At 39.6% G+C, this 26,059-nt stretch overlaps 1 protein-coding gene across 1 annotated transcript; it reads left to right on the forward strand.

Annotated features, from left to right (window-relative positions):
- The first annotated feature begins 12,709 nt into the window (after positions 1–12,709).
- LOC134853545 (1-acyl-sn-glycerol-3-phosphate acyltransferase epsilon-like) lies at positions 12,710–25,480 on the forward strand. Its single transcript, XM_063869547.1, has 6 exons — positions 12,710–12,972; positions 13,314–13,392; positions 13,555–13,854; positions 15,271–15,438; positions 15,730–15,853; positions 24,993–25,480. The coding sequence occupies exons 1-6, from the start codon at positions 12,760–12,762 to the stop codon at positions 25,213–25,215; spliced, it is 1,107 nt and encodes a 368-aa protein (XP_063725617.1). The 5' UTR covers positions 12,710–12,759; the 3' UTR covers positions 25,216–25,480.
- The last annotated feature ends 579 nt before the right edge of the window (positions 25,481–26,059 follow it).

Raw genomic sequence — 26,059 nt, forward strand, 5'->3', positions numbered from 1 at the left:
AGACCACATAATGGGTTTTTAATGCATTATAACATATTGTAGTTCGTTTTTAATTTCAATATAATTGATTGTTTTCTTTACATGAAATCCATAAAAAATGATCACATGTGTAGATGTTCACTCTATTTTGCAGCTGTATGCAAAACGTGAACTCGAACGAACACGCCCGTCATCCTGCTGTTCACGATCTGCCCACGTCTCCCCAAACACCCCACGTTCCTTCGCCCCCACGTCTTACAGTTACCGCCTCCATCCCGCGCCCCGCATCCACTTATGCGCTAAAAATGCAGAAGGGCAAAGAGGGTGAGCTAGGGGAGGGCGCATTTTTATTTATTTACTTATCTTGAGTGTACATCAAATAATCAAAGAGCAGACGTCAGATTACTAATTTAGCCCAAGAAAGGATAGTAAGAAAGCCAGAAATAGGCTTGTTGAACGCTACGCTAACAATGAATCAACAAAATTTAATCAGAGCAGTTATTTTAGCAACAAAAAATTAAAATTTGTATAAATATGCATTCAAAACAAAAACTTAACACAGGTAGCTCTCGGGTGAAGCTGCTGAATATGCGGCTTCATAAATTAACCTAAAGGTATAAAAAACTAATATAATTTGTAAGATTAAGAGCAGTAAGATAAGACAAACCAGGGTCCAGCTCAACTCAGCCGGGAAAGCAAGATTCTCCGATTTTTTCCTCACTTCCTTTCCTTGAGTCCACGCGCTGGTTCCTTCGACGAGGTAGCCAGCAGGCCTTAGAATGCACTCAGAGAAGTTAGAAACCTCAGCTTATTCCTCACTTCCTTTCCTTGAGTCCACGCGCTGGTCCCTTCGACGAGGTAGCCAGCAGGCCTTAGAATGCACTCAGAGAAGTTAGAAACCTCAGCTTATTCCTCACTTCCTTTCCTTGAGTCCACGCGCTGGTCCCTTCGACGAGGTAGCCAGCAGGCCTCAGAATGCACTCAGAGATGTTAGAAACCTCAGCTTATTCCTCACTTCCTTTCCTTGAGTCCACGCGCTGGTCCCTTCGACGAGGTAGCCAGCAGGCCTTAGAATGATCTCAGAGAAGTTAGAAACCTCAGCTTATTCCTCACTTCCTTTCCTTGAGTCCACGCGCTGGTCCCTTCGACGAGGTAGCCAGCAGGCCTTAGAATGCACTCAGAGATGTTAGAAACCTCAGCTTATTCCTCACTTCCTTTCCTTGAGTCCACGCGCTGGTTCCTTCGACGAGGTAGCCAGCAGGCCTTAGAATGCACTCAGAGAAGTTAGAAACCTCAGCTTATTCCTCACTTCCTTTCCTTGAGTCCACGCGCTGGTCCCTTCGACGAGGTAGCCAGCAGGCCTTAGAATGCACTCAGAGAAGTTAGAAACCTCAGCTTATTCCTCACTTCCTTTCCTTGAGTCCACGCGCTGGTCCCTTCGACGAGGTAGCCAGCAGGCCTTAGAATGCACTCAGAGATGTTAGAAACCTCAGCTTATTCCTCACTTCCTTTCCTTGAGTCCACGCGCTGGTCCCTTCGACGAGGTAGCCAGCAGGCCTTAGAATGAACTCAGAGAAGTTAGAAACCTCAGCTTATTCCTCACTTTCTTTCCTTGAGTCCACGCGCTGGTCCCTTCGACGAGGTAGCCAGCAGGCCTTAGAATGCACTCAGAGAAGTTAGAAACCTCAGCTTATTCCTCACTTCCTTTCCTTGAGTCCACGCGCTGGTCCCTTCGACGAGGTAGCCAGCAGGCCTTAGAATGCACTCAGAGAAGTTAGAAACCTCAACTTATTCCTCACTTCCTTTCCTTGAGTCCACGCGCTGGTCCCTTCGACGAGGTAGCCAGCAGGCCTTAGAATGCACTCAGAGAAGTTAGAAACCTCAGCTTATTCCTCACTTCCTTTCCTTGAGTCCACGCGCTGGTCCCTTCGACGAGGTAGCCAGCAGGCCTTAGAATGCACTCAGAGAAGTTAGAAACCTCAGCTTATTCCTCACTTCCTTTCCTTGAGTCCACGCGCTGGTCCCTTCGACGAGGTAGCCAGCAGGCCTTAGAATGCACTCAGAGAAGTTAGAAACCTCAGCTTATTCCTCACATCCTTTCCTTGAGTCCACGCGCTGGTCCCTTCGACGAGGTAGCCAGCAGGCCTTAGAATGCACTCAGAGAAGTTATAAACCTCAGCTTATTCCTCACTTCCTTTCCTTGAGTCCACGCGCTGGTCCCTTCGACGAGGTAGCCAGCAGGCCTTAGAATGCACTCAGAGAAGTTAGAAACCTCAGATTATTCCTCACTTCTTTTCCTTGAGTCCACGCGCTGGTCCCTTCGACGAGGTGGCCAGCAGGCCTTAGAATGCACTCAGAGAAGTTACAAACCTCAGCTTATTTCTCACTTCCTTTCCTTGAGTACACGCGCTGGTCCCCTCGACGAGGTAGCCAGCAGGCCTTAGAATGCACTCAGAGAAGTTAGAAACCTCAGCTTATTCCTCACATCCTTTCCTTGAGTCCACGCGCTGGTCCCTTCGACGAGGTAGCCAGCACGCCTTAGAATGCACTCAGAGAAGTTAGAAACCTCAGCTTATTCCTCACTTCCTTTCCTTGAGTCCACGCGCTGGTCCCTTCGACGAGGTAGCCAGCAGGCCTTAGAATGCACTCAGAGAAGTTAGAAACCTCAACTTATTCCTCACTTCCTTTCCTTGAGTCCACGCGCTGGTCCCTTCGACGAGGTAGCCAGCAGGCCTTAGAATGCACTCAGAGAAGTTAGAAACCTCAGCTTATTCCTCACTTCCTTTCCTTGAGTCCACGCGCTGGTCCCTTCGACGAGGTAGCCAGCAGGCCTTAGAATGCACTCAGAGAAGTTAGAAACCTCAGCTTATTCCTCACTTCCTTTCCTTGAGTCCACGCGCTGGTCCCTTCGACGAGGTAGCCAGCAGGCCTTAGAATGCACTCAGAGAAGTTAGAAACCTCAACTTATTCTTCACTTCCTTTCCTTGAGTCCACGCGCTGGTCCCTTCGACGAGGTAGCCAGCAGGCCTTAGAATGCACTCAGAGAAGTTAGAAACCTCAGCTTATTCCTCACTTCCTTTCCTTGAGTCCACGCGCTGGTCCCTTCGACGAGGTAGCCAGCAGGCCTTAGAATGCACTCAGAGAAGTTAGAAACCTCAGCTTATTCCTCACTTCCTTTCCTTGAGTCCACGCGCTGGTCCCTTCGACGAGGTAGCCAGCAGGCCTTAGAATGCACTCAGAGAAGTTAGAAACCTCAACTTATTCCTCACTTCCTTTCCTTGAGTCCACGCGCTGGTCCCTTCGACAAGGTAGCCAGCAGGCCTTAAAATGCACTCAGAGAAGTTAGAAATCTCAGCTTATTCCTCACTTCCTTTCCTTGAGTCCACGCGCTGGTCCCTTCGACGAGGTAGCCAGCAGGCCTTAGAATGCACTCAGAGAAGTTAGAAACCTCAGCTTATTCCTCACTTCCTTTCCTTGAGTCCACGCGCTGGTCCCTTCGACGAGGTAGCCAGCAGGCCTTAGAATGCACTCAGAGAAGTTAGAAACCTCAGCTTATTCCTCACTTCCTTTCCTTGAGTTCACGCGCTGGTCCCTTCGACGAGGTAGCCAGCAGGCCTTAGAATGCACTCAGAGAAGTTAGAAACCTCAACTTATTCCTCACTTCCTTTCCTTGAGTCCACGCGCTGGTCCCTTCGACGAGGTAGCCAGCAGGCCTTAGAATGCACTCAGAGAAGTTAGAAACCTCAGCTTATTCCTCACTTCCTTTCCTTGAGTCCACGCGCTGGTCCCTTCGACGAGGTAGCCAGCAGGCCTTAGAATGCACTCAGAGAAGTTAGAAACCTCAGCTTATTCCTCACTTCCTTTCCTTGAGTCCACGCGCTGGTCCCTTCGACGAGGTAGCCAGCAGGACTTAAAATGCACTCAGAGAAGTTAGAAACCTCAGCTTATTCCTCACTTCCTTTCCTTGAGTCCACGCGCTGGTCCCTTCGACGAGGTAGCCAGCAGGCCTTAGAATGCACTCAGAGAAGTTAGAAACCTCAGCTTATTCCTCACTTCCTTTCCTTGAGTCACGCGCTGGTCCCTTCGACGAGGTAGCCAGCAGGCCTTAGAATGCACTCAGAGAAGTTAGAAACCTCAGCTTATTCCTCACTTCCTTTCCTTGAGTCCACGCGCTGGTCCCTTCGACGAGGTAGCCAGCAGGCCTTAGAATGCACTCAGAGAAGTTAGAAACCTCAGCTTTTTCCTCACTTCCTTTCCTTGAGTCCACGCGCTGGTCCCTTCGACGAGGTAGCCAGCAGGCCTTAGAATGCACTCAGAGAAGTTAGAAACCTCAGCTTATATTTTTTTCCGATGCGTCTTAGATCGGACATTATATAGAAGTTCATTTGTCTGCTTATTATGTCATCGGTTCTTTTTAATTTAATGGTCTTGTTTATTTTCTTAATCTGAAACTCAATTCTGATTTGCTGAAAGTAGTTTTCCATCATTGTCTCTCCGTTATAAGAGACGCCACTGTTGCCGCAAAGTAGTTTGCTTACCCAGTCTCTAAACATACAGTACCTACTAATCCCCGAATAGTTGGTATGCTACAGCAAATTCTTTGCATAAACATGACTGGGGTCAGTTAACTAATCGTTTAACGCTAACTCAAGGGGGTTGCGAAGTTAGACGACAAACAAATTAGGCAATCTTAATAAAACGCAATTTAGAAGATATGTTATTTAATACGAAGTCACAGTTTTACAAAAAGTGAAAATGACCTCAAAACATCAAACTTTTTTTTATTATAAACTGATAAAGTATTTAATCCAAACAGTATAGTTCAATTGTGAAATGCCTAAATAATAAAGCCGTGACATGTAATTACTTGATGTGCGTTAAGGAAAGCTGAAACCGAAAGTTAATTGCAGTCAGCGAATAGTTTTCAATTACAGCACAATAACAGCTAAATGTCAAAAATCTCGTCTGAATTACGTTGCATTAACAACGGAGAGACGCCATTATGTGCTCTCGATCGTGAGGCGCCAGTGAATACTCGATCGTGAAATACTCGATTTCCTTAGCTGTTTGTGAACCAATTTCAGAGAACGAGGACAAAGATTCTGCAACAAGTGCACAAGAAAACTAATAGTAGATTGGAAAAAAAATACGATAAATTTTCGAATGCTCAATTCTGATTTGCTGAAAGTCGTTTTCCATCATTGTCTCTCCGTTTTAAGAGACGTTATTGAAGTTATAGGAAGAGCAGCTGAGAGTTAAATTAACGGACAGGCAAACCGATACCGTTGACTTATTTATACTCGAGTTGGCTGAATGCATTCTTACCGAAACGATTTAACATTAATTCTAGCAAATCTGAATTCAAAATGGCATATCATTCAGACACGGAAGGTGAACGTGAAAACATGCCATTGACATGTGGATACAACTAGCGTTGTTCAAGACAATTTAGTGTTCATCTCAAGAACCACTCAAAATTGCAACAATGTTGTGGACATAACTGAAAAAAATACGATAAGGCGGCTTGAATCGCTATACCCGAAGGATCGTGCCGCAGAATTCTCGATGTCATTAGCTATTTGTTAAACAATTCAGAGAAAGAAGATATAAAATCTGGAACAGTTGTAGTAGAAAAACGAATTGCTGCTCAAAAAACAAATACGAAAACCATAAGATAAAATTTAGAAAAGATGAGCTGAAAGTTAAATTAACAAATCGTGAAAGTTTTACTGTTGACTTATCTTCACTCGAGTTGGCTCCAAGCGATCTTTCTAAAATGATATGATTTCAATTTGAAAAAATCTGAATTTAAAGATGGCGTATCATCTATATATTATTTGAAAGTCTGAATGCGCAGTTTTTAACTGAACGAACGTAACGTTTTGAATTTGACGAGTGCAAAGCTTAAGGAAATTCTCTATAAAGCTTAATGTCTAAGAGAATGCGAAAAATGTTCTAGATATCGAAGTTTCATCGGTTCAGTAGCTTGCTTGAATAACTTTTTTGCGGAGCATCCAAGATTTCATAAACTTAAGAACTTGAAACTCTCACCCTCGGAACTGCCAGGGTTCATTCAGGTGTACTGTCAGTTTTTAGATCTGGTGTTAATGATCTTGCGAAAGCTTTTTGGTAAAGGGGAAGTTTTTTATTTGCTGAAGATACGAATATTACAGGTTTTATTTGCTCTATAGAAGTTTTCAATAGCGATCTCAATGCAGTCAGCATTTGGCTTAACGATAATAAACTTCAATGTTCATTACATAAGCGAAGCGAAGTGTATTATTACGAACAAATTTTTTTTCCTAAGTCGCAAATAAAAGTGCTCATTAGTGGCTTTTTTGGTATATTTCAATTTGATCATATTTGAGCGTATTTAAGAATTTTATAATTTAAAGCATATAGTGCTGTTTCATTTTTGGCTAGTATTAGGTCCTGTTTGAAATCAACAGGTGTTATGAAAATGTATGGGATTTAATTTTTTTTGCGACCCTTTGAAAAATTTTTGCTTTTCGCAAAAATTTCATTTTTTCTCAAAAGCTACTGAACCAGTTTTCTAAACAATGGTGTCATTAGAAAAGCTGGCTGCTATTCTATGTGCCTGCATTTTTTGCTAGTCTCTTTTCAGTTTACACCACGTTCTACTGCTTTCGAAAATTTCAGGGGAATTTTAGACATATTTGATTTTGAATTTGTTCATTTTCTCAAATAATAAATGTGTAAATCTGAGATGAAAGTTTAAACTAAAACACTTATCATTGGAATCTCTCCTTCTCAAGCGGATATTCCCCCCTAAATTTGAAGAAAAAGTGATGGCCTCAACAAGCCCATTTTTTTGACATTTTGGTGTATTTTTTTGACTGTTCGCAAAAACTACTCTGCGAAATCGGAGAATAAAAATTCAACCGGAAAAAAAAACGTGGTATGCGAACCTTCCCTGCTCAAGCGGTTTTGCCCTACGTTTTGAAAAAATATGGCTTTAGAAAATGTACAGTTTTTGAAACTTTGCCCGTTTTTTGGAAACTTCTTTTTTTTTTCTTCAAAAACTAACCTGCTGATCTTGAGGTTGGTTGATAATTCATTCCAACCAACTTCGTGCTAAGATTTTTTTCTGCGTTATCTGTTTCGCCTCATTTGTTTTGTAGAAAATCCGATATGAACATCGGAAAAATCCATTTTTTGAAGTTTTTACTGTTTTTTTTTTTGAAAAGAAATTTATCACTGTTCTCGAAAGCTACTAGCTAAAGCCGAAAGTAAGTATTCATTCTTAAAATCAGGGTTTGGAAATCTTCCCTGCATACGAAAATATTCTCATGCTTTAGTAGAGAAAATTTTATGAATTTAGGAAAAGCCAACTTTTCAATTTTTGATCCTTTTTGAAATCTTTTTCAATTTTTTTTTCGAAAACTACCCAGCAAAATCTGAGATAAAGAATTCAGTTGAAAGGTTGATTAGTAGTTTTTTTCTTTAAATATGCAGCTAGTCCACTACTTAAGCAGAAAAAGCACTGGGGTTTTGCGTTAAGTCCATTTTTGAAACTTTCAAAATTACGCATTTCAGTATCAGTACAAAATATGATCAAAATATTAAAATATGTGAATCTAGCATAAACTGGGCAACTAGTTTTTCTTCCAAGTGTCCGTGGCGCGATTGAGAGGAAGTGGAAATCCTAATCAACCGGTAGAAGATACAAATACGGAACATTGAAATAGTTACACTTTTTTTGGTCGAGTTTCCTGCATCGCATTGGCAATTTGAAACTGCAGCTGCTTTATTGGTGGCTAGTGTTAGTAAATTTACGAGCGGCCATGAAGCAGATGTGAGAACGTGTTACTCCCAAGCCTTGCAAAAAAGTTTCTGAAGGTGTCTTTTAAACCTTCTGTTAATTCACTGTGTTTTGCTTGTTTAGAGATTTTTTTTGCATTTTCCTCGCTTGTTTGCGAAGCGCAGCTTCGCCTCTGTGTGATAAGTTAATATGGCACGCCAAAGTGCTTGCACAAAAACAGGATATTTCCAAATCATGCAAGCACATCCACATTAACTCAAAAGTGATGATTTTTCTTTCATATAAAGTCTGTAAAAACTAAATTGCCCGAGCAGTGCGTTATAATTTTAAAACTGAGACATTATGTCTAATCATATTTTAAGTGATTTTGTCTCTTTAGATACATAATGCAGTACGGAATACTAAGATATAGAGGTAGGAGTTATAGCTCCCGCTACTTTTGTATATGTAGCAAAAGAAAATCGTGCCACGTATTTTCATTAAGTTGAGCTGTAAAAATATAAGGACTGGCTTTCAAAACGCTAATTTTTTGAACGTTCATGAACTATATTTTTGAGCTGCTATGGTTTGTTTTATGAGCAATTTCGCGCCTATAAAGCTTGACTTTTCTAAAAAGAAAAAGAAGTTTCAATATACAATACTAGTAGAGCTACCAAAGGTCTAATCAAATTTTCCTTTTTGAAGGACTAAAATTAAACAAGCATTTTTGAGCTATCGTGGTGCAAAGCTTTCTGTTGTTTTGAACGAGAGTAATTTCCCTCAAAACTAACTTGTTTTTCTCATTTTAAAAACCAATTTATAGCTTTGAACTAATATAACAATTTATAACTCAGTTTGAAGTAATGAAGAATTGAATTTTCAGTAAACCCAAAGGGGTTTAACAATTTGGTTTTGTTTTAAAGGAAATGAGTATAGACATTTTCTTGCATGCTCGAGGGTTAGAGATTTTTCATTGTAACAAGCGGAATTTTAGTACGGTAATTTCTGCGACCAATAGGAATTTTCCTGAAATTCTTTAAATTATTCAGGTTTTTACCTTAGGCTTAAATCAACTAAAAGAACTTGAATTTTATGCGCCAAGTTGATTATTTAAGATTAAGGCAGCAAAGCATGTGATCCCCATGGATTTGTTAGCTGTGCTCACTGATGCATATAAATATTCTTCAAAATTATCTGATATTAATCTATACTAACAGAGAAATAAATTCTTTTTCACTTTTTGAAATATGAAAATGGCATTGTATGACATCGGCCTTTTAAATTCCTTTTTAAGTTTGAAAGTTAAAATGTTTGTGAATTTCAGTAGTTTTGGAGACATTTTGGTCAAAAATAACTCAAAATTTGATTTTATAAGTTGTTGTATTATTGAACAAATAAATCAAAATTTGATTTTATAAGTTGTTGTATTATTGAAATAGAAATCCCTGATGGATGAATCTAGATAAATTGTACGGTTGCTTTACATATCACTGTTTTTGTTTAAGTTTTGAGAAGCTGTTTCTACGTTCAACGAGCTATTTGAAGCACTATAGTTTTTCTTAATGCGTGATCTGATAAACCTTCCTACAAATCTTTTATCAGTTTTGTTTTGCTCTGCTTTTGTTTGCTCTGCTTTAATTGTTTTTATTGTTGTGGCGGTTGTTGAAGTACTTGGGTAAGTGCAAAAAAATGTTAATGATAAGATTCAGAAATGCTGTTTAAACTAGCTAGAGGTTTAAAGATAGAAATTTTGGGTCAGATTGGTTAATTACTTGAGAAAACCGTCTGCTCCTTCAATGTAAGCGGAGGTGAGGGGCACTGCTGCTGGTTGTGTAATGCTGGAAGATATTTTTTTCTAAAGAAGCTTGAGCTTTGCTTCATACTAAGTTTAAAATCGACGAATCAATTAGTGGTAGTAATAGTTGTAGTAGTCGTAAAATATTCAATTTACCCGTGGAAATTTATATTAGTCAAACAAAAGTGTTGTGACGTTAAGTTGGCAATTTTCACGATCCTGTAGAAAAAACATTTTCGTTGTGTGGACGTTAGAAAATTTGCTGAGCTTCAACTGGAGATGTGAAGTTTTTCTGAGAGTCCCATTTGGTTCCTGGATTTCGAACAAATCAGCAAAGTTTAAGCAACTCGCTCTGAGACGAACTGAAGAATCGTATGTCCCTCCCTTTCAGTTATTTAGTAAGCTATCGTCAGCCTATTTGAAATTTACAGCAGCTCGTAAACATTTTTAGAGCCGTAAAACTGTAAACATCAGAGTAATTGGATGACTCGAATTGACTCAACCTTTTATATTCAGAAACCAAGCAAGACAAGACTGCTCATATCAGGGCGAAGCCCTGAATGTTCGGACTGACTTTTAAGGTTTGTGGAGCAGCAGTAAAAACATAAAAAATTAAATCAAATAAAATAAAATGAAAATTTTTTTTCCCCAAAATTTGAATTTTTTTAAATGAAAATCATCCCCCCACACGCCATATAAATTACAAAACGATAGATTTCGTTCCTCGTAACAAATCAATTATGGCAACTAAGCTTCTTTCAACTAATTTGGAACAATTTCTAAGACGGATTAAATCTCCGCTTACGCGTTAATAGCGCGAAATATATCGCTCGTTAATTGTCTCAAATTGGCCAAAATGGCAATCTTTAAAGCCCCATAACCTTACGAAAAATGATCACAGCTGAAATATCTTTTCAAATTTAAGCTCAAGACAACAATACTTTTTGAATGATAAAAAAAAATTCCGTCAAAAATGGCTAGTTAAAAAGTCGAAATTTGTCCGAAGAAAAAAAAACCCACCCCGAGCACAAATATTCCGTTACTTTCGTATCGCGTTTTTCTCAAATTGGGTTGAGTTTAGGTGAAAACTTATGAAGACAAAACTTGCTTAGAATTTAAGCAGAATTAATATGGTGTAATTTGTTTTGCGAAATTCGGGTCCAAAATTTTACCCCAAAAATGGGTCATTTTGGCTTTTCTTAGTTAATCAAAAATTACGCCAAAAATACCCAGTCGATCACAGACATAATTATATCAAATTCAGCCACTTACGTAGTTCAACAAAATTTAAGCAAGGTATTTTCTCCAAAAAAAAAATTGCATATTGTTTAAAAATTGTTTTTAAATAAAAAGGTGTATTTTATATAGTAAAAATGACCTTTTTTGTCTATCAAACAAAAATAAATTAACTTATACCACATTTTGGAGATTATACCCTTCTTAAAGTTTGTTGGGCTACGTAAGGGGCTCACTTTGATATAATTGTGTCTGTGATCGACTGGGTATTTTTGGCGTAATTTTTGATTAAATAAGAAAAGCCAAAATGAACCATTTTTGGGGTAAAATTTCGGACCCGAATTTCGCAAAACAAATTACACCATATTAATTCTGCTAAAATTCTAAGCAAGTTTTGTCTTCATAAGTTTTCACCTAAACTCAATCCAATTTGAGAAAAATGCGTTTTAAATTTCAAGTTTAACGCATTTTGCGCACGACCGGAAAAGGTTTAATTTCACGCCCGCAGGAATATTTCGTGGAGTACATTGCTGTAAAATTCTGAAAATTCCTCGCGTCTTCTGTAATTTGTTTCTTGCATGATAAACCCATTTCACAATAGAAGTACCTTCTAGTCCTAAATCAAAACTAAGATAGATAATTTGGAGCTTAGTTTCTATAAAAAGGGGTGCAAATTTCTTGATCCCGATTGGTAAAACACATCATTTTGATATATTAAAACTAGGCTCGTGATCAGTCGCCCAAAGTTCAAGTACATACAAGTCATCCTGCTGATTGAAATAGAGAGGAGCGGGTTATGTTTTCAGTTTTGTATCATCAGGGAAATTAAAACAGGCTGAAATGGCAAATCGACCATGTCATCTTTGAAAATGAACAACAACAAAGGTCCAAGTACACTTCGTTGTATCACTAAACTTGAATGTGGTAATAGTAAGAGTTCAGATAAACACCAGTTACATTGCTTCAGTTCTATTGTAAAATTTTCAAGTCGAATGAACTTTGCGGACGAAAACGTAAATAAAAATTAGTGATGAGAATTGGGAAGGGGAGTTGAGGTAAAAGGCACTAGAAATTATCCAAAATCATTCAGTTTTTTTCTATTCTCAAATAAGTGAAGGTGATTAAAGTTTGGTGATTACGACTGAGTGATAAAGTTCAAGAAAGTGTAGAAGAGAAGGTGAGTAGATGTTTTCCAGAAAATGGTTGACTTATCTTGTGGTTCAAGTTTTATTGATTCGTATCCCGGAAACTCGTAAGTGGAACGCCTCGCCGAATTTTGGCGGAAATTTGAAATTCCTGATTGGTTTTGGTATAGCATAAGGCATCGCGGATCTATAATATGTTTATTCTGAATAGAGCTTTTCTGCGGGGTGTTATATTTATAGGTAGCTTATCCTACTTTTTTTTGTAAAAAAAAGCGTTAGTGTAAGTGGGCCAGCTCGGTCAACTTTCTCAAATCTAGTTTTTTTTCTACGTGGTCGATAGTCATGTGCATTTGTATTTTTTTGCTGACGTTATTTTTACCGTTTTCACGAAGGTCATAGTGCGTTTGATTTTTATCGGAAACTACAATTTTTGTAGTCTCTCCGATACCCCTTGATGAATTTGGTCGTTTGCTCTTGTTTTTTATCCAAGTTGTTCGAGGGTAATTGTGCATCTGTGTTTCTCATTGGAATTTGGCTCGAAATATTCTCGTGTCGCCAGCGATATGCATAATTGCTCAGTTTGGTTAGTTTTTGAAATTGCACATTTTTTATCTATTTGCGAGAGGACTCCTTCAGTTAGACTGTTCGCTTGCTGTTTTGCTGCAGCCTAAGGAAGAAACAAATGGACAAGTGCTCTCGTCGTCGAAAATATCATTTCGGTTTTTTCGTCTCGCTAATTCTGTCTTATAAATAACAATCGTTGTTCTGCATAGTTAATTTGACTGCAGTTTTCAGAGAAATGTTTGGTTATAGTTTGATCTTGCTCGGGTGACCTTTCTGCAATGCGGCTGGTGGATGCGCCCCGGTACATCATGGCGCTGCCTATGCTGGGGCTGGCAGTGTTGCAATGTGGGGCCTACTCTATTCTGTGGACCTCGTGGCGACTGGTGTCTCTCTGTCTGCCTAGCAAGTACTATCCGAAGGGGGATGACTTTCTGTTTGAGAGATACCAGCAGCTCATCATATTCATCATCGAGAGCTGTGCCGGAGCTCAGGTACATCACATTGCCCGTTGTCTTTTTTTCAGTTGTGATTGTATAAAACCTAGTCGAACCAAAATCTCAGTCTTTTTAAATCCGACTCTCCTTAAATCCGACTTAGCTGTTGGAAGGGATCATGGCGTAGGGTCTGTTTTTTGCAGCAGATTCTGACTACATCTAAGACAACTCGTAGGGGGTTAAGTGCGGTGTCAAATTGAAGCCCTTTCAGCCGTGTTTTGGGTTCACAAAAATTTTCTTAAGTGTTGTCATAGAGTTGAGTTGAAAAAAAACTGTCTTTTTTTCGGTTTCCTTGAGTTCCTTAGACTTTTCCAACCTTCTGTTGGCTATGTTTTCAGCTAGTACTGTACGGTGATGGGAAAGAAGTGCTGAAGAAGAGAGAGAATGTCATCTGGCTCTCAAATCATCAGAGTGCAGGTGCTCAATCAAGTTATCAAGTTGCTTTTTGCTCTTAAATCATCTAGCATTTCAGACACTTAATTGTATGTTGAGTGGTGAGTTTTTTAATCTGGTTTTGTTATTTCTCTGAATCATCATGCTATCTGGTTTGTATTCGATTTGATAAGAGATGGATTTTAGCCGACTGGGTTGTGTGTGAGATATTAGCTCTCAATCAGGGTTCTCTGGCAGGAGTGCGATACATTCTCAAGGACACCATCAAGTACATGCCCATTTTCGGATGGTACTTTCCCCAGCACAACTGTGTCTACGTCAGACGCACTGGCACTCCCAAAGACATCGAGGATATCGAGAGACAGCTGCAGGTGTATCCGAGGCTGCAGATGCCAGTGTGGTTGGTGATATTTCCAGAGGGAACCAGATACAACCCAGACAAGCCCAAAGTAGTTCAAAAGAGTCAGCAGTTCGCACACAAATTAAGTTAGCACTCTTCACTCCACGCGGGAACCGACCTTTTACCATAAAATTTAAAACATGGGATTTTTACCAGACTCAATACACGAATTTGATCGGCAGATGCATTGACTCCGTTTAGTCTGGTTATAGAAAACTATTTTTTCACTATTTATCAGCCAAATTGTGTTTGATTTAGCCGCTTCTTTTTCGAATCTCCACTTATTTTGCAAGGGTACTACAATCGGGTAATAGAACTTTTTTCCCCGGGAAATAACTTTGTTCACAGAATATTCAAAATTAGAAATGGTAAGTTTAGGTTAAGCTCATAACGAATTCAAGATTATGTTCGTATACGGCACACCTAGTCTGGAGGTAACGAATATGTCTGGGAGGGCAAAGGTTCTGGGTTCGAATCTGACAGGTCCTGTTTCTTTTTCAAACGGGAAATATTCTATTTAAAAAAAATTGCCTGCCTATTTTTTGTCTGCTTATGTTTTGTCGGCTTAGTTGTCATTATTTTAGAATCGTTTCTTTGGCTGTGCCCAACTTAAATTGTGATTGCTTCAATTGTTTGATTTACTTCTGCTGTGTTTAATTTTACTTGACTTACTATAGTTTTGAGTCGTTTCAATGAAAACATGATTTTTATGCTCCTTTTTGGATTGCAAAAATTGCTGAAGTGTTAATAGACAACTTTTTTTCCTTTCCTTTTTTCGGCTTGAAAGGTTTCGGCCTATATTATATCGGCTTAATGGCCTCAAATTGATTCTCAAATTTTGTGTGTGTGTTTGTTCAAATTTTGTTTTCTGGCATGTTTTTGTTTCATTTTGATAGATCTATTTTTTTGACCTTTTCGAATTTTTTTGGCTCCACTCTACGGACACGCTGAAATAGAACATGAAATAGAAATTGAACTGATTCTGTATGTGCCCACGCAATCGCCAAAATCCCTTTGAACAACTTATTATGCGAATAGCTTCACTGAGTTCATACGTGCAATTGCTTGTGCTTATGCAATTGAATTGCTGGGCAAAAATGAACCAAAACAGAAGTTACATATTGTTTCTCTTAGTAGAGAAATGTCATTGAAAGAAGTGAATTTTATAAATTTCATTTCAATTTCTTTTTGGATTGGAAGGCAAATGAAGCTCTTCGAAAACATGAGGTTCAGAGATGGGTTTTAATTTTTAAAATTCCCAACGGGATAAACTTTACCGATTGATTCAGATATCTCAAATTGCGTCTTCAACTTAGCAAAAAATTGTAAATCATCAAACATTTTGGAAATTAAAAAAAACTTTAAGGTGATTTATTTTTTTTCGTGACCTTTTTGAAAATCTTTTTTTTCTGTCTCCTGTAGTGCACTGGCTCTTTTCCAACTGTCTTTTGGCTATGTTTTGTTTTTGTTCGATAATAAATTGAGCTTTTTTTCGCATTCAGATCTGCCAGTGCTGAAACACCACTTGACGCCTCGAGTTAAAGCAGCTTTTTTGAGTGTACAGCAGTTACGTAACTATGCGGATGCAGTCTATGACGTCACCATTGGTTATGAGGAGCGCTATTTGCCCACCAATTTAGCAATCAGAAACAGCAACATTAGCTTCACAGGTGAATATAGTAGGAAACTTACAAGTCGCTTATCTTGTTGGCCCATGTGATATGGTACTTCTCTATTAACCTTGAACTCTTTTCTGCTTCGTAATTGCTGTTTACTTGCCAAGCATTTTTTAACCCAGATCGAAGACGGGTTTCAGTTAATGTCGCTTTCTTCCGGGAACAGATTGTCAACTCCAAACGTGCTTCGTGTCTCCTCAAAAGCTTAATAATCGCTGGGGGGGGGGGGGGGGGGGGGTTAGTTTTACTTTTGGAGCTAGTTAATTGGCATAAGCTTCAGTTTAGACTTCGGCATGGGTTTCTACAATAGAGTGCATGTGAAAGTGACCAGAATAGACATCAGAGATGCCCCTGAAACGGAAGAGGAGTTCCAGACATGGCTGCATGACAAGTTCCAGCAGAAAGACAAGTAGGTTTCCTTCACTGAGGTCTTAAGTGTTTCTGAGCCCGGCTAAGACATTTTCTCTTCCAGTGAAAATTGCTCGCAACCATTTTTTGTGTCATTGAACGTAGTGAAGACATTTATTGAGGTCATGTACTTTTTCAGGCTCAAATTTGACTTTTTGCGGTTTGATGAGATTTTACTTAAGTTCATCTCAAGTTCATTTGCTATAAGGAGGGCAAATTAGGCTCCTTAATTAAGAAAGCGGAATTGGCGCGAAAAAAAAACGTGAATATATTTTGTTTCGAAAGTGGGCTTGTATAAATAAATTGCCTTGTGGGAAAAGGGTAGCTATTGAACCAGTTTTCTCTGACTGGGTTAGTTTTGAAGAAAGTGCCTGTCAGAACATGTTCTTGAACTTTAAAAATTTTTGTTTAAAAGTGATCGTTGTATACTTGTCGCTTTCCTTGATCATTGAAATCTTTCAACTTTGTTTTGTTTTAACTGTTGATACTTTAACTCATGTTTTCTAACTGGAATGATAATGTGAAACATTACTGCTGTTTTTTGTCGGTAGCTGTTAACAAATGGCGTCGTCTCCACTGCCGTCGTAACTGGTGTCTCTTCGTCCTTTTTCAGTACTCACTAATGCCAAATGTAAAGAAGCTTTTGAGCATCTTTTTGTCTGTAAAACAGTAGCTGTGGCAATCTCGAGGTTCGCTAAGACCGGGAAGAAAATCTTTTCCAGCAGTCCTAAAGTAGTGTCCAGTGAGCAGAGCAGGTTTTGACGCGTTGAACCGAGTAAATCTACCAAAAAAAATGCTCTCGTAATTCAATTAGCGACTTCGACGGTCTGGTCTCACAGTCTTCTATTGTTTATGTTGTTTGTTTGACCTGACATTTCGGCTGTTGTTGGTGTCTTTATTGACTTTCGATAAGTGGTTGAAGTGAGTGCTGTATCCGTAGTGCAGATATCAAGAAGGCGTGTAAGTCCACGAGCATTACTTTTTTGTTCTACATGGAGATTCGTTGAACCCGTAGGGTTGTGGGAGTTGAAATATTGAAGCTCGTTGAAACTTTGGCTTTTGAACCAGTAGGTTTCTGGCTTTTTCGATAGTTATTGGATCTATTCAATTGAGCGACGAGAAGGTTTTTTCTTCGTCAAGGAGGTGAACTGTTTTGCTGTTGTTCAAATTAAATTGAGATTGATTTTGTAAAAGATTCAAGTAGAAAAGTCGTGTAGTGATCAGCTCTATTATTTTGTGAGCTCCGACGGAGATATCTAAGCGCAGCTCATCATTGTGTGCTTGACTCTGAAACATTTTCCGTTTTGCAATGAAGGTGCTCAAGTGGCCTCGTTTTAGTGCAGCCAGTTGCAATGTGCAACACAGTTTTTACATTTAATGTTCACAAAAATTGAGCTATGTAATTTTGGTGAGCTCCGACCAGAAATTCTTAGCTAAATGGACTTTTTTTGTCCCCTGGCCTGTCATCCACTTCTCCGCAGCCTCACCTACCTTGAGGAGGCGGATGATACTGGGAGCCCTCCAGCCGTGAACGAAGCGGGATCCGAACGCGTGACCCTTGTGTTGAGAGACATGTTCCTAACCCATTCGACCACGGCTGCGCAGCTGAATGGACTCGTTTTAGTCTATCCAGCAGTAGAGTATTCTGTTGAATCTTGACATCATTCTGTTTGGTATTGCTTAGCGACCGAGACAAGACTGCAGCATGCCTAGTTGATATCAATTATTTTTTTGAAGTTGTTTTTTTTGCAGCTTGCTGAGCGTGTTATCTTTTTATAAAAGAGATTAGATTTTTATAAATGACCCCTAGAAAAATGATGACCCCTGCTGCATATGTTCTTTTTTGGATATATTCCATGGCGTTCGCACAGTCAAAGTCACTGTAGATACTGAAGTTGCAAGTGAATTCTCTCCTTGTAAAACTACTGCCAATACAGCTTGTTCGAATCGCCAGTAAAAAAAAACAGCCATGGCAGCTTACAGGCAATTTCCATAGCCAGCACGGGGATATTAGACGCGTGTGTATCATTCCAGCTGGATTTCTGAATATTTTTAAGTCGATTGTCATAGATGGAACAAATCAAAAAGAGGCATCAACCCGCAGTATTTTTTGCAAATGTGAATGGAATGCCTGGCGTGTAGTTTCCGTGTCGATTTTCCCGCTTAATTACGATTCATCGTTTCAGCACCTCCATCATGTCCCTTTAATAGACAAAACCATGACTTTTGTTTTCATAACCATGACTTTTGTTACCTAGACTTTTACGATCGAGAACTAGATTTGAGAATTTTTTAAATTGATGGAAATTTACGCGGTTTACCTTTTGTCAAGGTGACTTCCATCAAAATACAACGACCAAAAGTGAGCTCTGGGGCATGGAGGTCAACCATAAGACATGAGCTTCATCAGAATTATGAAATTACTAAAATGTCAAGTTTTCAAACCGGTTTAGACCTTCAGAACTAACTCCAAATCTTGATGAAATGCCATTGGTCGCATAATCCAGTTGCGGACATGAGAAAATGATTTTTTGTCAATGTCCAATCAGCTTTGGATGCGCATTTGTCCATACATAAGTCGCGCGTTCAAACTCACTTTCGTAGATTACGCTCGACAATGCTAAACGGACTAGCATCATTAGCGAGTACCAATGCGTTCGCAACAGGAACCAAACGATTCTTATAATCGGGTTTTGATGCTTTTTTCAGTCCATTTTCGGCAGCATCAACCAAACTTCATCTCCAGGACATAAAGGGCTGCTGTATCGCAGGAAGTCCAATTGAAGGTGCTCCGTTTTTGTGACCAGGGACAATGAGGCATCGTGGGAAATCTAAGTTTATAAAAACGTTCTATCCTTCTAATTCATAAAAGCTTTCAATCCTGCTTCCGGAAGCCTCGCTGCTGCCGAGCCTCTTCTCGCTGACCAGTTTATACCAAATATCTTGTTTGCTGCATTATATACAGATAAGTAGCCGCACCCAATAAAAATCCCAAAAACGTTTGTTTTATCCCAAGCAATCCTCCTATCGTGATCTGATGGGTTTCGACCTTGAATGGTTCTACTATGTGCTCCAATACTCTATAGCCTTGAAGTGTTTCTGGTAAACGAATCACCTCCATCGACTTGAGTAGAAGCTGTTTACAAATAATAACCTTTCAGATTCAGATACACAATTGTACACATTTAAAAGATGACCCGAAGAGGAGAAAATTTATGCTGCCCAGTTGAGACGAGAATTGATTTTGAAACATATGGGAAAGATGATCATTGAAAGATGATCTTGACTGCTTCAACACCATGCTTAAGTAGGTTTTGTTTATCCGTTAGCAGGGGATAACTAGCACACATTTAAGGCATCTAATTCCACTGTGGTATCGTTCTTGGAGAGGGATGGCTTAAGCCATCCTTTTCTCGGTACCTAGTTTTCCAAGTTATTTGACCGAGAAGGATGGGCACCTAATCACAAATCAACAAGTTAAAGGCAAATTACAGCTCAAGTTCGTTGGTCACAAGACGTTTATTAAGATGAACGAACGTGTTTGTAACAACTCTCAACAGAATAGATGACAAATGTATCAACTCTCGGGGTCTGAGGGCGACCAGCATCTGACTTCTTTGTCAATTAGAAGCGGAGTCGGCCTGGTTGATGAAGTGAAGAACTCGTCATTGGCCACATGATCCATTTGGGGACAAGAAAAAGAGAGTTTCAACTTCCAATGACGTTTGGATGGCCGATTTGTGTCTCCACAAATTGCGCTTTCAAACTGACCATCGCACAAAACAACAGAATTTTTGTTTTGAAGCCTGCAAGACTTTGGTGTCTTTCGGTTGAATTTCAAAGATTACGTAAGACTCATGCTTGTCATTGCTAGCTGAATTTCCGTCATTAGCGATTACCAATGCGTACGCAACAGAAACCGAAGGCTACTGCTGCTGAGCTTCTTCTCGGTTGCCAGGTTTTAGCACATCTTTTCATTGCTTCTTTTTTATACAGATAGGTAGCCTGCGTCTTATACAAGCCCCTTAAATTGTTTTTTTTTTTGTATAGAAGTCTCCAATTGTTTTCCGAGAGGTTTTCACCTTGAATTGTTTTACCATGTGCTCATCATTAACACTTAGCCTTGAGGTCTTCTTGGGAGAGGCATCACCTCCATCGACAACAATAGAAGCTGTTGACAAAACAAAAGCGTTCTACATAAAAATACTTTCAATTTTAATTTGGATTACCCGAATTGGAAAACACTTTTATTGCAGAGTTGAGATTAGAATTGAATTTGAAAAATATGGGAAAGATGATCCATGAAATACGATCTTGACTGCTTCAACACGATGCTTGAGTATGTTTTGGTTATCCGTTAGCAGGCTGAGAGAAAAATAGAACACATTTTAGGCATCTAGTTTTTTTCTATCCTTCCTAAGGCATCTAACAATTAAAAGCAAATTACAGCTGAAGATCGTTGGTCACAACAAGACAAGACGGTTATTAAGATAAACGAACCTGTTTGTAACTACCCACATCAGCATAGATGTAATATGTATCAACTCTGGGTGTCTGAGGCCGACCAGCATCTGACTTTTTGTCAATTAGGAGACGAGTCAGCCTATTTGATGAAGTGGAGAACTCTTCAATGGCCATATGATCCATTTGGGGACAAGAAAATGTGAGTTTCAACTTCCAATGACGTTTGGATGGCCGATTTGTTTCTCCACAAATCGCGCTCTCAAACTGACCATCGCACAAAACACCAGAATTTTTGTTGTGAAGCCTGCAAGACTTCGGTCACTTTCGTTTGATTTTCAAAGATTACGTAAGACTCATGCTTGACATTGCTAGCTGAACTTCCGTCATTAGCTGTTACCAATGCGTCCGCGACAGAAACCGAAGGCTCCTCCACTCTGACAATCGAGTTTTGATGGAGTTTCTCGTCTTTTATTGGCAGCACCAACCAAACTACATCTCGAGGAACGACAGGAGATGGATATTTGAGTGAGCTTGAAAAAAACATGAGGCGTCGCGGGCATTTTAAATGGATGGAAGCGGTTTACTGCTTCTGTAGGCTTCGATGCATCTTAGCCTCTTCTCGTTTGTCAGATTCTAGCACATCTTTTCATTGCTTCATTTGTATACATGTAGGTAGCCTGAATCCTATGCATTTCCCCAAAAATGTTTTTAGGTTATATCAAAAGCCTATCGTTTTCCGAGATGTTTTCACCCTAAATGATTGTATCATGTGCTCATTATTACCACCTAACCTTGAGGTCTTTGTGGTAGAAGCATCACGTCCACCGACAAAAATAGAAGCTGTTGGCAAAACAAAAGCGTTCTACATACAAATACTTTGAGTTTTAATTTGGATTACCCAAATTGGAAAATATTTTTGTTGCACAGTTGAGGTTAGAATTGAAATCGAAAAATGTGGCTAAGATGATCCATGAATTATGAGCTTGACTGCTTCAAGTACGTTTTGGCTATCCGTTAGCAGGGCGCATGGGAAAACTAGCATTCTTTTAAGGCATCTAATTTCACTGTGGTATCGTTCTTGGAGACGGATGGCTTAAGCCATCCTTTTTTCGGTTCCTAGTTTTCCAATTTATTTGACCAAGAAGGATGGGCACCTAATAACAAACCAACAAGTTACAGGCAAATTACAGCTCAAGTTCGTTGGTCACAAGAACACAAGACGTTAATTAAGATAATTGAATGTGTATGTAACTACTCACAACAGCATAGATTGTCAAATGTATCAACTCTCGGGGTCTGAGGCCGACCAGCATCTGACTTTTTTGTCAACCAGAAGCCGAGTCAGCCTGGTTGGTGAAGTGAAGAACTCGTCATTGGCCACATGATCCATTTGGTGACAAGAAAAAAAGTTTCAACTTCCAGTGATATTTGGATGGCCGATTTTTGTCTCCACAAATTGCGCTTTCAAACTGACCATCGCACAAAACACCAGAATTTTTGTTGTGAAACCTGCAAGACATCGGTCGCTTTCGTTTGAATTTCAAAGATTACTTAAGACCCATGCTTGACATTGCTAGCTGAAATTCCGCCGTTAGCTTATACCAATGCGTCCGCGACAGAAACCGAAGGCTCCTCCACTCTGACAATCGAGTTTTGATGGAGTTTCTCGTCTTTTATTGGCAGCACCAACCACACTTCATTTCGAGGATAAAAATAGGAGCTCGGCAAGAGATGCTTGTGTGAGTGAACTTGAGAAAAACATGAGGCGTCTCGGGCATTTTGAATGGATGGAAGCGGTTCACTGCTTCCGTAAGCTTGGCTGCTGCTGAGCCTCTTTTCGTTTGTCAGGTTTTAGCACATCTTTTCGTTGCTTCATTTATATACAGGTAGGTAGCCTGCATCCTATGCAATTTGCTAAAAATGTTTTTAGGTTGTTTGTATAGAAGCCTCCTATCGTTTTCCGAGAGGTTTTCACCTTGAATGATTTTATCATGTGCTCATCCTTACCACCTAACCATGAGGTCTTCTTTTGAGAGGCGTCACGTCCATCGACAAAAATAGAAGCTGTTGGCAAAACAAAATCGTTCCACATACAAAACTTTGAGTTTTAATTTGGATTAACACAAATTGGAAAACATTTTTGTTGCACAGTTGAGATTATAATTGAAATTGAAAAATGTGGGTAAGATGATCCATGAAATATGAGCTTGACTGCTTTAAGTACGTTTTGGCTATCCGTTAGCAGGGCGCATGGGAAAACTAGCATTCTTTTAAGGCATCTAATTTCACTGTGGTATCGTTCTTGGAGACGGATCCTTTGTTTGGAACCTAGTCTTCCGATTCTTTTGAATAACAAAGATGGGCACCTAATAACAAACCAACAAGTTGAAGGCAAGTTACAACCGTCTTGAAAATGAGCGAAAGATGAGAAGAACTCGTCATTGGCAGCTTGATCCATTTGGGGACAAGAAAATGTGAGTTTCAATTTTCAATGACGTTTGGATGGCCGATTTGTGTCTCCACAAACAGCGCTTTCAAACTGACCATCGCACAAAATACCAGAATTTTTGTTGTGAAACCTGCAAGACTTCGTTCACTTTCGTTTGAATTTCAAAGATTACTTAAGACCCATGCTTGACATTGCTAGCTGAACTTCCGACATTAGCGATTACCAATGCGTACGCAACAGAAACCGAAGGCTCCTCCACTCTCACAATCGAGTTTTGATGGGTTTTCTTTTCTTTTTTTGGCAGCACCAACCAATTTTCATCTCGAGGACAAAAATAGGAGCTCGATGTTTTGTTTGTGTGAACTTCATCAAAACATGAGGCGTCGCTGGCATTTTGAATGCATGAAAGCGGTTTACTGCTTCCGTAGTCTTTGCTGCTGCAAAGCCTCCTCTCCTCTCGGGTTTTTTGTTTGCTACATTTATCTACAGATAGGTAAGCTGCATCGGACACAAGTCTCCAAACACGTTTTCGAGGTTGATGACCTGAGTGTACGTCACCTCTGAAGCGGTTTTCGGTCATTAGTTGAGCATGGAGGTACACTATATTTAGCTTTGAAGAACTTACTTCAAAATAAAGCACCAAACTGATGAGATTCTGTAAAATCGTCGAGAAAATAAATGAGTGCCATCATGTTGAACAGCTGAAAAGGAAGGTGGCGACTTTGAAAACAAAACAAGTGTAATTTTTTTCATTAATCATTACATTCAGTCACCAATGTCAAAAATAGGCCTGTACAAATTGAAGCTTAAGATTATCCTTCTTTAGCTAAAATAGGGAAAATGATTTGAAGATTGATGGTGGTCGTTCTTAAATTGCAACTGAGTGCCTTAAAAAACAGTCGTGTATAAATTGAGGAAATGAAAATGAGTTTCCCGTATAAAAAAAAAACCAAAAAATGGTTAATTGTTTTTGTCGTGCTTTATACAACTGAATGCGTTAGATATCTGAGCCATTTAAAGTCTTATTAATGGTCAGTTTCAACCAGAACCAGGAATAAGAGATGATTTGAAGTACTGCATTAAAAAGAGCATGAGGTAATCTGACTAAATGTGGACATGGTAACAATGAAATTATCATTGCGTTTGGTTGCGTCACCCTACGAATCATAAGGCAGTTGAAAGCCTAACATTCGCTGGTAGTAAATTTTGAAAGAAAGATGCCATCTAAGACCAACAAACATGTTAACACAAATGACATTTCGGCTTCGTTTTTTTTCCGGTTTTGATGACATTTCTTGTCCAACTAGTGAAGATGTGAAGTGGGTTAATGAATTGATAGTTTGGGTTATTGGTTTTCCATCCAGTTAAAGAGATCGTTTAGCTATACTCAGACAGTGGTAGGCATGTCAATGCCTGTATCAATAATTTTTGTGTCATCCGCGTAGATTGTAACTCTAATAGTCTAATTTGTTTGCTGTTGGCAGAGGCAAAGAGGATACATAATTGTTGGACAAGATAGGCGGCAGCACTTCTCTTCTCCTTCAGGAACCCCTTGTTTTGTGCGGGAATCTCAACTGAGATTTCTTGTCTGTAATTTTTTCAAAGTTAGGAAGTTCTTGGATATCTGATCTAATCTGCCTTTTTGGTTTTCTTTCAGATGAGAAATTTGGTTGTTTTTGCTGCCGGATTCCATAATTCTCAGTTTAAAATGTTGCAGTACGAGCAAGTGCAACTAGGAGCGTTATATGTGCTGGCGTCACTTGGCTTGGAACATTTTTGATGTCTCTTTAAACAATTAATGGATCTGAATGGAAGTTAATGGGTGGCCTTTGTTGACATTGTTTTTTGCCGCAGCCCCTAAAAGAAATGGGAAAGAAGTTTGGGGATATATGTTTTCACTGCCTCAAAGAAAGATCATAGGGATCCTAAGTATCACATTAAAGCCCTTTCTGTAGTGATTTGGTTTCCAAAACAGTTTTCTGTGTCGAGGCAAGCTGGTCTGAGTTTTCTTCCGGCTAAAAGTTTAAGTTGAATTTCTTTCTTTTCATTTTGGTTTTTTTTCAATATTTTAGTTGTTCTTAACTGTTTTTTTTTCTGGCTCATGAACCAATTCAGTCCAGTCCCCCATCGCTAACTTAAAAAAATGTTATTTTTCATTTTGTTAATTAAAATGGTGTGGTGGAATTTGAGCGTCCTGTGCTAATTGCATTTTCTTATGTTCATGCAGAGACCTGGACCATTTCTACAACAGTGACATGGGCAAGGCTAGAAGATTCGCGGGCCAATCATACCTGTGTCCCAGATCCACCTTCACCACACTGCAAAGTGTCTGCTTCTGGGCCGTGTCTTCTGCCGCCATTCTCATGACGTCACCTGGCGCCTGGCTGTGGAACCGCAGCTGGGCTGGCATCCTCCTCGGAGGCACTGTGTACGCTGTGCTGAAGAAGTAAAGGTGAAGCGTAGCCACTGATGATGATGCTGCTGTTGTTGTCCGATCAGGAGGTGCCAATCAACTTATCAACTTGGTTGTCATCGTTTCATATGGTGCACTGAAGTGTATGAACTCTGTTCTGTCCTCACGACATTATTCCTTAAACGTTTTCTTTGTTTGAATTATGGATGGATATGATTTGATTGCTATTGACGATGATGATGATGATGATGATGATGATGGTTTTGATGCTCATCTGATTAGTAATTAATATCTTAATTCAATGCTTTCTAATACAATCTGAGTTCCCTCAAAGTCGCAGTGTTGAGACCATTTATCCACGAGAGAAAAAGACCAATATGCAAGCTGTACAGCTCATCACGGCGAACTGCTGTTGTGCCCGTGCTTAAGACCTACATGTTATTATTCTGGGCCGGGTAATGTTGCCTCATCCTGAAGCTACGAGCACGGATCATGTTGGGCCTCGAACATCCGACAGTTCGATTGAGAGGCGGAGACGTAACCACCTCACCACCGCACTTTCAACTATTACTGAGAGAAAAATAGTGACAAATTGAAAAATCAAATGAATAATTAGTGTGTCAGAATAGTCTGAGTGCAATTGTACCACACTTCACATGTCTTGTCTATCACTCCATCCAAATATCTTGTCCTGCACTCTTGGGGCTGCATTCTAATTTTGGATCAGGTTAACATCCTCCCCCCTAATAGACCAAATTAAGATCCTCCACCCCAACGTTCAATTTAAACTGAATTTGCTAAGAGCTGCTCTTCTGATTGGCTGAAAATTCGAGCTCAGAACCAAGTTAACATCCTCCACCACAGCGTTCAATTTAAACTGA

Source organism: Symsagittifera roscoffensis, chromosome 1 (genome assembly GCF_963678635.1).
Source record: "Symsagittifera roscoffensis chromosome 1, txSymRosc1.1, whole genome shotgun sequence".
Taxonomy (NCBI): domain Eukaryota; kingdom Metazoa; phylum Xenacoelomorpha; order Acoela; family Convolutidae; genus Symsagittifera; species Symsagittifera roscoffensis.